Source organism: Chanodichthys erythropterus, chromosome 15 (assembly GCF_024489055.1).
Source record: "Chanodichthys erythropterus isolate Z2021 chromosome 15, ASM2448905v1, whole genome shotgun sequence".
NCBI lineage: Eukaryota > Metazoa > Chordata > Actinopteri > Cypriniformes > Xenocyprididae > Chanodichthys > Chanodichthys erythropterus.
The window spans coordinates 10,420,417-10,432,223 of record NC_090235.1 but is presented as its reverse complement, the minus strand read 5'-3'; the positions used below and the strand labels follow the sequence as shown (position 1 = coordinate 10,432,223).

Here is an 11,807-nt window from a genome sequence, read left to right as displayed (position 1 = left end):
TCCTCTTTTTCTTCAGTCAGTGAGATGACTCTGATATGTAAACATTTGCACAAGCTTTATTAGAGAAAATACAGTTTGCACACAATTCAATATAATATGATCACAGACGTGTGTTTAATAGATGTGGGAGAGCTATGAATTAAGAGCACAATGCTAAGTTAGGATTCTGGAAGAGCTCAAAGAAAGCATTTGATGGACTTCTAATCCAATAAGCAGAATAAATGATTATTCAGTGATCAGATATTTAGTTTGCAGTTATTCTCAAACAGTTGTACATTTTGCACAAAGTCTGCATTCAGAAATCCCTGTAATTTCTGCAGGCTCTTTTTACTGATGGTTTTTTCTTTGGGCTTTTCTTCTTCATTTGGTGCCCAGTAAGCTTGGGAGACCCATGCATTTTCCGTACTGTTGTAACAGCAGAATGCCATCCACATGTAAGAGGGAATGTTCACTTTCTCTTTCATTTTATTGTTACCAGGTATAGCTCCGGTCAGCACATGGGCTAAAACTTTATTGTTGTTATTTTTGCATGTGTCCATGATTTCTTTGGTCTCGTCTTCCATGCGCTTCCAACTGCCAGCATTAAAGCTGATCTTCTGTGGCACTACATTGGTCAGTGTGAATGTAGATTCAGCAGTTTTTGAATCAGCTGCATGACAGCAGGGAAACAAGTGGCCGCGATTCAATTCATAGCAATTATTGCAGTAGTCTGCACTGATTGCCTGGTTTAAACATGGCACAGTCATCTCAGCAACAGGAGGATCAAGCTGTGTTTAAAATAAAGAGAAACAGTCACTAAAACACTAAGAGATAAACCTCACTATTATATGGATTATATATATATATATATATATATATATATATATATATATATATATATATATATATATATGCGCAAATTCTGTCATTTACTCATGTTGTTTTAAACCTGCATGTTTCCTGTGGAATACAAAATATTTGTTTTATTTCAAGTTATCATGAAGTTAATTTTGGAACAAACAAATCTTTAAGTTCAAATTCTTTCTTCTTTTGGATCTTGACACACATGGCCACATGGCAAAAAAAAAAAAAAAAAAAAAAAACTTTTTTTGTTTCAGAGAAAAAATAACAGCTTTTTTCATGCAAATAATGACAGAATTTTCTTTTTTTTAAACTATTTACTGAAACAGCAAATAGAATATTTACAGAAAAGAGTAAACTAAGATGTCAATAGATTATTGTACAATATGTGTATAATAATGCACACATATAGCAGACATTATAAAGCTCTATCTCTATAGACATCATAATAAATCATTGAGAAAGAAAAGAATGACTATGAAAAACATTACCTCAGACTCAGTCATCCATTCCATATCTGGTCTTTTGAAAACTCCTTTCCCAGTGTATTTGTAAGCTGAGAAAACAGGGATCCTATTTGTTGTGTCATAGAGAGTTGCAAATCTGTAAGCCTTCTCATATTTCTGACAGATTAATTTGTAGCGATTGTTATTCCGTGAGACTGAATTCTCCAGAATGCCAGGAATCACTGGAGGCTTGTTAAAAAAAAAAAACTGACTGCATTTATTAAATGAATCTACAACTTTAGTCATGATGAAAGGCAAGCCAAACACCAACAACACTGAGATGACAAACAGACACATCTTCATCTGCATATACTCAATCACAAACCAAAAAATAAAGATGAAGGGATTGTAGAAACACAGATGCAGTTCCACAGAAAGATTTAACAATTCAAACTCAAACCTCTCTGAATGAACTCTGAATGAATTCCCTGTTCACATTTAAATAGTGTACCAATAGAGACAACGCCCACATATGCTCATTATTATGAACTCAACTCCCACTGAGTTGATAAGAAATAGACTCATAGATTTCACACACTGGCAGCTGGTAAAACAATAATAAAGAATTAAAACAAAAAATGGCAGACCAAAGCTAACAATCTTCACAACTTTTGTCATCACAGAACCATACGAAGACTTGAAGTAAAAACTACAGTTGCAAGAAAAAGTAATACAAAATGCATGTTATTTTTTATTTAGTACTGTCCTGAGTAAGATGTTTTACATAAAAGATGTTTGCATTTAGTTCACAAGACAAAAAAAAAAAAAAAAATAGCTGAATTTATTAAAATGGCCCCATTCAAAAGTATGCGAATGTCTAGGTTTTTTTCTTTGGTCTCCTTTTCCATGCGACTCCAACTGCCGGCATTAAAGCTGATCTTCTGTGGCACTGCATTGGTCAGTGTGAATGTAGATTCAGCAGTTTCTAAATCAGCTGCATGACAGCAGGGAAACAAGTGGCCGCGATTCAATTCATAGCAGTTATTGCAGTAGTCTGCATTGATTGCCTGGTTTAAACATGGCACAGTCATCTCAGCAACAGGAGGATCAAGCTGTGTTTAAAATAAAGAGAAACAGTCACTAAAACACTAAGAGATAAACCTCACTATTATAGTGAGGTTTTATATATATATATATATATATATATATATATATATATATATATATATATATATATATATATTAATGCAAATTCTGTCATTTACTCATGTTGTTTTAAACCTGCATGTTTCCTGTGGAATACAAAATATTTGTTATATTTCAAGTTATTCAAGTTATCATGAAGTTATTTTTGTGTAAGCAAACAAACAAATCTTTAAGTTCAAATTCTTTCTTCTTTTGGATCTTGACACACATGGCCACATGGCAAAAAAAAAAAAAAAAAAAAAAAAAAATTCCGTTTCAGAGAAAAAATAACAGTTCCCTTTCAGTCGGTCACTTTCGACGTACGTCAGTAGTGACCGACGAATTGGGATATCGCTAGAGAGCCCCTATCAGCTTCGAGAGAACTAAAACAAGCCAATGGAATTGGCGTGCGATATTTGCATAATGCGCACCTCCCCTAACAGGTGGATATAAAAAGGGGGGCAGATGCAATCGCACTCTGTCTTTCGCTTCGGAGCCTACCTGGTATCCTGCGGCTGTTTGAACTTCAAGCCTCTGAAGAAGTTTCGGCGCTTGTGTTGGTGTGACGACACCTGCAGCGAGGTCGCGAGTTGGAGTGAGCCGGGTGGAAACATCTACTGTTTTCCCAGCGTTCCGCTGTAATTCCACTGGTTGGTCTGCGATTTGGTCTGGTTCCTCCTGTGTTTTTCTAAACACGTCGTGACGCTCCCTGTGTGTCTCGACACAAAAGAGCTGAAGTTTCCCCTTCTAAAAGAGCTTCACAGACAGACACTGCGTCTTTTTCAAGATGTCATTCTGTCTGTGCGTTTCTGGAGGCGGTCGTTTCCTATCCTCTCTGACGGCCACGATCACTTTCTCTCATGTCTGCTTAGCGTGCTGAGACTGTGTTTGTGGGTGGTCATATTTTCTTATGGAAATATGTCCACGTCGGCGCGTTGTTTGCTCGCCTTTCTCGTAAGGGCTTGAGCGCTCAGCGCGCCGTGTGCCGTCGAATTGCCGGCTGACAGCGCCACGGCAACCCTGCGCGCTGTCTGGCGCTCTAGATGCACGGTCGAGACTCGGCTGCCTTTAATGAGGTGGAGTCCCCTCACTTATTCCCCGATCTAGTTATTTTTCTGAATCAGAAAAGTGCTACTTTGGTTAATAAGCCTGGGTGACCAGAGGATCACAGTGGGGCAATACCCGCCGAGTCATTCTCCGTGGGCCCCCCACTCCTCTAGTGCATCGCAAACATGTTGTGACTATGTTCGTGGGTGGATCATGTTTAGATACATGGCCACGTCGGTGCCCAGGGTGCCGTGTGTCGTCCAGTTGGGCGGCCACGTTCACTGTCCAACATGGCTGGTAGCTTCTGCACGTGTTGCTGGTCCTCCTTAAAATAAATATGGAGGACCTAACATCTTAGTCAGGGCTCCAGCAGAGGATCAGATGTCGACTGCTACATTGGAGAGAGTATTGTTGGGCTCTGAACATGAAGATGAGGCTGAGCGTCCCACGGTTGTGGCGTGCTCATGCCGAATCGGATTCAGACTTGGCAACCATGCTTTCCCGGGCCCCTGGGGGTGTCGTGCGACGCATACTCGCCTTGCCCCGCCCCCTGGCTTAGCCCGGATGTGCATGAAAAAACTTGGTAGTTTGTGGCCTTTTTTGGCGTTAATATGGAACGCCAAGAGGGTCATAATCTGCACTACAAGTTTTTTCTCTCTCTCTACCCCCTAGGGTGGGGTGGCAGTTCTACGGGCACACCACCTCTGCCCTGCATGAGTCTTGGCCCCTGGCAAGTCTGCAGTAGGTCAAAGCACTCATTGCATGTGGGTAGTTCTGAGTCGGGGTTGAGCTACGCAGGATGCAAATCAAAGCGCAGGCCCCTGGCCAGACAATGTCCACCATGGTGGTCCAGAAACACCCCTGGCGAGTCTTGCTGGGATGTGCCGTCGTCAAAGTGTGCTTTCTCGATGCGCTCATCTCACAAACTGGCCTTGAACCCAGCCCGCTCAACCCGCAGTCACCTGACTAGCGGGAGACGGTCCTGGAGATATGGCGACCTGGAGCTGACGTAAACGGTTCTTTCTCCCCAGAGGAGGGCCGGGTGGAGAATTGGTCTGTTCCGCCGCTGGCTCTCCGGAGTCCAGCGGTACCCACTAAGAACTGTTTTCCGATCCTCTACGTCCCAAGAGTGTGGCTGGCGATGTGCAGCGCCCCGCGTTGCTACTCCCAGCCCCCTCTCACCTCGCCAGCAGGTGTCAGTGTGTTGGTGCAGGCCGCGCCCCGTGTGCCGTCTCCCATACGCACTGCTACCTCGCAGAGTCTGATCACACTCTGGGCCGCTACCACGCCGCCCGAGTCGGGTCCCTGTACTCTGGTTCGCTGCCCCACCCCCGGTACGTCTGTGGTGCGTTTGGTTCTGCTGGCTCGGTGTCTGGAGGCCTGGTTAGTGCCCCCAGCCCGTTCCGCTGGCTCATGCGTACTATCAGACTCGGCTATGCGATTCATTTCGCCCGGTGTCCTCCGGCGTCCAGGGGTGTCCACTTCACTTAGGTGTCGTTGGACATTGCACCTGTTCTCCGAGTGGAGATTGCTGTCCTCCTGGCGAGGGATACAATCGAGCCGGTCCCTCCAGCCGATTTGAAGTCAGGTTCAGCCCTACTTCATTGTACCCTAAAGGGCGGTGGGCTATGGCCAATCCTGGATCTGCGCGTCTTGAACCGGTACCTTCAGGCTGCCGTTTAAGGTGCTCATGCAGAAGCGCATTTTCGAGTGCGTCCGTCCCGGGGTTTGGTTTGCAGCATTCGACCTGAAGGATGCATACTTTCATGTCTCGATTCTGCGCTCGGGTCGAGCATGTCAGTACAAACTCCTACCCTTCGGGCTGGCCCTGTCGCTCCACGCCTTACACGGTTGCGGAGGTGGCCATTGTTCCCCTCAAGGAACAGGGCGTTCGCATTCTCGACTGCCTCGACGACTGGTTGTTCCTGGCCAGCTCGCGAAGCAGTTGTGCGTACACAGGGAGATGGTTTAGCTCACCTCAGCCTGTTGGGTCTTTGGGTCAGCTGGGACAAGAGCAAACTCGCCCCCGGGCAGAGGATCTCTTTTCTCAGTCTCGAGCTAGACTCGGTCGCCTGGATTGTGCGCCTCTCTGAGGAGCGCGTCCAGTCGGTGTTGAACTGCCTGAGTTCGCTCAAGCGCAGGACGGCGGCCCCACTGAGAGACTTCAGAGGCTCCTGGGGCATGTGGCATCTGCAGCCGCGTTTCGCCGCTCAGGTTGCTCCATATGAGGCCGCTTCAACACCGGCTCCGCGACTGGGTCCCGAGATGGCCATGGCAGCGCAGCACGCTCAGTGTCCTCGTGACACGGAGCTGCCGCCCTACCCTCATCCGGTGGTCGGACCCTTTGTTCCTGCGGGCGGGAGTACCCCTTGGACGCTGTGGTCCACACAGATGCCTCTACCACCGGATGGGGGGCCATGTACAACGGGCATGCGGTTCGGGTCTTGGACGGGGCCTCGACTGCATTGGCATATCAATTGCCTCGAGTTGCTAGCAGTATGTCTTGCACTGGGCCGCTTCAAGGAGCTGCTGTCAGACAAGCACGTACTGGTCCGCTCGGACAAGCACGGCGGCCGTTGCGTACATCAACCATCAGGCTGGTCTACGCTCCCGTCGCATATCGCAACTCGCCTGCCATCTCTTGCTATGGAGTCAGAAGCATCTGAGGTCGCTTCAGGCCACTCATGTCCCAGGTGTGCTTAACCGTGCAGCCTACGAGCTCTTACGGCAGCCTCCACTTGCGGGCAAGTGGCGGCTCCATCCCCAGATGGTCCAGCTGATCTGGCACTACTTCGGCGAGGCCCAGGTAGTCCTGTTGCCTCCCCAGGAACTGCCCTCGGCCAGTGGTTTTCCCTGACCGGCGAGTCGCTCGGCACGGATACCCTGGCACTCAGCTGGCCCCGGGGCCTACGCAATATGCGTTTTCCCCCAGTGAGCCTTCTCGCACAGCTCCTGTGCTAGGTCAGGGAGGATGAGGAGCAGGTCTTGTTAGTGGCTCCATATTGGTCACTCGGACCCGGGTTTCGGACCTAATGCTCCTCACGACAGCCCCTCCTTGGCCGATTCCTCTGAGGAAGGACCTCCTGACTCAGAGATGGGGCTTCCTATGGCACCCGCGTCCCGACCTGTGGAACCTCCACGTGTGGTCCCTGGACGGGATGCGGAGGTTCTGGGTGATCTCCCGCAGGCGGTCGTAGACACCATCACTTCCGCTAGAGCTCCTTCACGAGGAGCCTCTATGCGTTGAAGTCGAACCTATTCGTTGAATGGTGCTCCTCTCGCAAGACGAGAGGACCCCCGATCATGCTCGGTCAGATCTGTGCTTTCCTTCCTGCAAGAGGGCTTGGAGCGAAGGCTGTCTCCCTCCACCCTCAAGGTGTATGTTGCCACTTCGCTGCACATCTCCATGCAGTTGATGGCAAGCCCTGGGGAAACACGGTCTGATCATCAGGTTCCTGAGGGGGGCGAGGGGACTGATTCCTCCTTGCCCACCCACCTTACCCTCTAGGGATCTCACCTTAGTTCTTAGCTAACTTCGGCGTCATCCTTGAGCCTTTGCAATTAATCGAGTTAAAAGTACTGTCTCTTAGACCGTCCTCCTGGTTGTATTGGCCTCATGTTAAGAGGGTAGGGGACCTGCACGCATTTTCGGTCGACGAATCGTGCCTGGAATTTGGGCCTGGGGATTCTCACGTCTTCCTGAGACCCCGGCCTGGATATGTGCCCAAGGTTCCTACCACTCCCTTCAGAGATCAGGTAGTGAACCTGCAAGCGCTGCCTTCGGAGGAGGCAGACCCAGCCCTAGCTTCGCTCTTTCCAGTTCGCGCCCTGCGTGTTTACGTGGATAGAACTTGAAGCTTAGGACCTCAGATCAGCTCTTTGTCTGTTACGGAGACCAGCAGAAGGGAAAGGCTGTCTCCAAGCAGAGGATGGCCCACTGGTTAGTGGATGCCATCGCCCTGGCTTATGTTCCCAGGGCGTGTCTTGCCCGTTCGGGTTGAGAGCCCACTCCACCTGAGTGGCCTCTTCCTGGGCGCTGGCTCATGGCGCCTCGCTGACAGATTGTAGAGCTGTGGGCTGGGCGACACCCAACACGTTTGCTAGGGTTTTTAGCTTACGTGTAAGCTGGTTCTTCCCGTGTACTCGCTTCCACCAGCCGGTAGACGCGTTGAACCTGTGCTCGTGTCGGCTTGCAATGCCACTCCCGCCCCCTGGGCAGGATATGTGCATCTGTTGACTCCAGTCGTGTTCCCCGTTCGGTGAACCCTGTCGAGTTCCTCCACCTCCACCTTCGGCTCGGGCATTGCGGAGTGTCTGATGCCAGACCAACATCCATCTTCGATGTTGTCTGTTGGTTGGGTTCCATATGTTGCAATCCCTCTACGTGAGTGATTCCATATGTGTATTGTCCACGGTTACTCCCTACGGTGAGCCCGTGTCTTTCCCTTAGCAGAGCTTCTGCTTTCTCCTGTCAGATGAGTCTCCCCCTACTCAGGTGGAGCCATCCCAGGGACTCATATGCGTTCTGCCCTGCGGGCCAGTCCATATGTTTTCCATGTAAATTCCTTCCCCTCTGGGTAGGTAGTGGTTCCGCAGCGTTCCTTACGGGTTCGCTTCCCCAGTGTAGTCTAGTTTACTTAGTGGGTATATCGGAACAGCAGTAGACTTCCCGGCGTAAGCTCGCCCCTTCTCCGTCCCCTTGGTGCGTCGGGCGGCTAGAGCCTGCGCTGGGCACTGGAAGGGGTTTCGTAACTGTGGCGTTTTAGTTGGGATCCCAATTCGTCGGTCACTACTGACGTACGTCGAAAGTGACCGACTGAAAGGGAACGTCTCGGTTACGTATGTAACCCTCGTTCCCTGAAGGAGGGAACGGAGACGTACGTCCCGTCGCCACAGTTTCTGTACCCTCGCTGCAGTGCGGACACCGGTTGTCTCCTCAGCGAAAAACAGAGTGCGATTGCATCTGCCCCCCTTTTTATATCCACCTGTTAGGGGAGGTGCGCATTATGCAAATATCGCACGCCAATTCCATTGGCTTGTTTTAGTTCTCTCGAAGCTGATAGGGGCTCTCTAGCGATATCCCAATTCGTCGGTCACTACTGACGTACGTCTCCGTTCCCTCCTTCAGGGAACGAGGGTTACATACGTAACCGAGACGCTTTTTTTGTTAATATGAGGCTCATGCAAATAATGACAGAATTTTCTTTTTTTTTTAACTATTTATTGAAACAGCAAATAGAATATTTACAGAAAAGAGTAAACTAAGATGTCAATAGATTATTGTACAATATGTGTATAATAATGAGCACATATAGCAGACATAGGCTACATTATAAAGGTCTATCTCTATAGACATAATAAATCATTGAGAAAGAAAAAAATGACTATGAAAAACATTACCTCAGACTCAGTCATCCATTCCTTATTTGGTCTTTTGAAATATCCTTTCTCAGTGTATTTGTAAGCTGAGAAAACAGGGATCCTATTTGTTGTGTCGTAGAGAGTTGCAAATCTGTAAGCGTTGTTATATTTCTGACAGATTAATTTGTAGCGGTTATTCTTTGAGACTGAATTCTTCAGAATGCCAGGAATCACTGGAGTCTGTTTGTTAAAAAAAAACTGACTGCATGTATTAAATGAATCTACAACTTCAGTCATGATGAAAGGCAAGCCAAACACCAACAACACTGAGATGACAAACAGACACATCTTCATCTGCATATACTCAATCACAAACCAAAAAATAAAGATGAAGGGATTGTAGAAACACAGATGCAGTTCCACAGAAAGATTTAACAATTCAAACTCAAACCTCTCTGAATGAATTCCCTGTTCACATTTAAATAGTGTACCAATAGAGACAACGCCCACATATGCTCATTATTATGAACTCAACTCTCACTGAGTTGATAAGAAATAGACTCATAGATTTCACACACTGGCAGCTGGTAAAACAATAATAAAGAATTAAAACAAAAAATGGCAGACCAAAGCTAACAATCTTCACAACTTTTGTCATCACAGAACCATACGAAGACTTGAAGTAAAAACTACAGTTGCAAGAAAAAGTAATACAAAATGCATGTTATTTTTTATTTAGTACTGTCCTGAGTAAGATGTTTTACATAAAAGATGTTTGCATTTAGTTCACAAGACAAAAAAAAAAATAAAAATAGCTGAATTTATTAAAATGGCCCCATTCAAAAGTATGCGAATGTCTAGGTTACTATTGTAACCCCCGTTCCCAGAAGGAGGGAACGGAGACGTTACGTCGATACTGACGTAATGGGGTCTCGCCTGGGAGCCCAATCACCTCCAAGGGTACAAAACAAGCCAATGGGAATTGGCCTGTGAGATTTACATGCCGGGCCCCTCCCACGGCATCCGGGTATAAATAGGGCCGGTATACTCACCTTCATTCATATTTTTGCTGAGGAGCTGAGATAGGTATATAGCCGGTGACTCCATGGTGACTCAGAGCTATGGCAGGGGAACATAACGTCTCCGTTCCCTCCTTCTGGGAACGGGGGGTTACAATAGTAACCTAGACGTTCCCATTCAGTCAGTCACGTTCGACGTTACATCGATACTGATGTAATGGGGTCCCGTGGAAAGCGCCATAGCAACTGAACCACGTTACGAGTGTTAGGGAGGCAGATGCTGGCAGGCCGTAGCATGCCAAATGCAAGTGCGGCCCATACTCGCAACCCTCCAGCGCCCAGAGTAAGCCCAGGAATGTCTTCCATACCAGTGGGATGGAGAGGACAGGGCGTTACAATGGAGAGGTCTGGAACAGGGCAGCATTCCATCACCCTATCAACCTCTACAGGACTGAGCTGGAAAGAGACCATCATCAGGTGTCTGGAGAGCACCCCGATTAAGAGCACAGCCAGAGCCCTTTTCACCACTACCGACTGAGGAGAAGTCACGTGAGCCCCCTGCTGACCGAACAGCACCTCCCGCTGCGACGAGCAAGCCAAAGTCAGAGGATAAGAGGAAATATTTTGCCCTAGTGAATTGCCCCATTGTGGATCTGACCAGGGGTGTCCGCCCAAGACACCAGCAGCCAAGGGAACTGAATCAGAGGATTGGCTGATGGACTTTGATGGGGACTCGTTAACTCCCATCCTATCCCACCCACTATGTGAATAACTGGGACTATTATTTTTTGCTTTATCCTGTGTGAACTCTGTCATGATTACCTTTATTCTCTTAAGTCTTGTTTAATCAGAACCACCACAGAGCTCAGCTAGTCCTCCAGTCCCATCACTGCTGGATGCTTGCAGCCCTGTGCTGTCTCTGGGGAGTCCCTGCAATGACGTCGAGCCACAGGTTAAGCAATCACCAGCAGCACCTATCCTGGAGGATCCTTTGGCCCCGCCTCCGGCCTCGAATCCCTTTGCTCCATCTCAGCCCATCGACCTGTCAACTCCGTCTTGGCTCCTCTTACCTTCAGCTCCACCAGAGACCCTCAGTCTAGTGGCTCCTATGGGTTCCCTCTTCCCACAGGCTCCCCCTTGGTCAGTCGCTTTTCTGTATTTGGATGCATTGTGAGCATTTGCAATGTGTTTTCAAACTGATGAAGATAAGGATGTTTTCTTAATTTTCTGGTGTTTTCTCTCTTTGCATGCGTTTTTTTTTTTTTTTTCTCTCCAGATTCAGAGCGTTGAGCTCTCTTCGCCATCGTATTATACATCATACAACAAAAACCAATCAAAAATGGTATTAAAACAGGGTGAACAGAAATAAAATCAATCATTTGTCTTTACAGATGAAAGTGCACAGTATTTTGTGCAAGACACAATGTTTTACTAGAACACTCAAAAACTGAGTCTTTTAGAAAAAGACAGTTTAATGCTGAGCAGACATTTGCAGACACTAGATATGCAGAAGTGAAATTTAAAAAGGAAGAGAAGGAAGAGACTCTTTATAATTATTATTGGAATTGTTTAAAGTATTACTCAATACTTGCAGTGCTAAGTCATTTCTTATTTTTTCAAGAATTATCAAAACAAAAATAGCCAATAAAAAATGTACACTATATTGCCAAAGGTTTTGGGACACCTGCCTTTACGTGCACATGAACTTTAATGACATCTCATTCTTAATCCGTAGGGTTTGATATGGAGTTGGTCCACCCTGTGCAGCTATTACAGCTTCAGCTCTTCTGGGAAGGCTTTCCATAAGGTTTAGGAGTGTATTTATGGCAATTTTTGACCATTCTTCTAGAAGCGCATTTGTGAGGTCAGGCAGTGATGTTGGCGAGAAGGCCTGGCTCACAGTCTCTGC

At 47.2% G+C, this 11,807-nt stretch overlaps 2 protein-coding genes across 2 annotated transcripts; both read right to left on the bottom strand.

Moving 5' to 3' along the window:
* Positions 1-236: 236 nt before the first annotated feature.
* LOC137002169 (endonuclease domain-containing 1 protein-like) lies at positions 237-1,655 on the bottom strand. Its single transcript, XM_067361672.1, has 2 exons — positions 1,332-1,655; positions 237-767 (listed from the first exon to the last, which is right to left on the bottom strand). Exons 1-2 carry the CDS (start codon positions 1,653-1,655, stop codon positions 237-239), a joined length of 855 nt encoding a protein of 284 aa, XP_067217773.1.
* Positions 1,656-1,963: 308 nt separating this feature from the next.
* On the bottom strand, positions 1,964-9,239 carry LOC137002168 (endonuclease domain-containing 1 protein-like). The gene is made up of 3 exons (XM_067361671.1): positions 8,919-9,239; positions 2,158-2,398; positions 1,964-1,995 (listed from the first exon to the last, which is right to left on the bottom strand). The coding sequence occupies exons 1-3, from the start codon at positions 9,237-9,239 to the stop codon at positions 1,964-1,966; spliced, it is 594 nt and encodes a 197-aa protein (XP_067217772.1).
* Positions 9,240-11,807: the final 2,568 nt, after the last annotated feature.

What these genes read in the sequence shown, in the direction of transcription:
- LOC137002169 (XM_067361672.1), bottom strand. Translation starts at nt 1,655, where the DNA reads ATGCAGATGAAGATGTGTCTGTTTGTCATCTCAGTGTTGTTGGTGTTT. An exon ending in AATGGATGACTGAGTCTGAG is followed by an intron (nt 768 to 1,331) that starts GTAATGTTTTTC and finishes TTTTAAACACAG; the next exon opens with CTTGATCCTCCTGTTGCTGA.
- LOC137002168 (XM_067361671.1), bottom strand. Translation starts at nt 9,239, where the DNA reads ATGCAGATGAAGATGTGTCTGTTTGTCATCTCAGTGTTGTTGGTGTTT. An exon ending in AATGGATGACTGAGTCTGAG is followed by an intron (nt 2,399 to 8,918) that starts GTAATGTTTTTC and finishes TTTTAAACACAG; the next exon opens with CTTGATCCTCCTGTTGCTGA. An exon ending in AGAAAAAAACCTAGACATTC is followed by an intron (nt 1,996 to 2,157) that starts GCATACTTTTGA and finishes TTGCAACTGTAG; the next exon opens with TTTTTACTTCAAGTCTTCGT.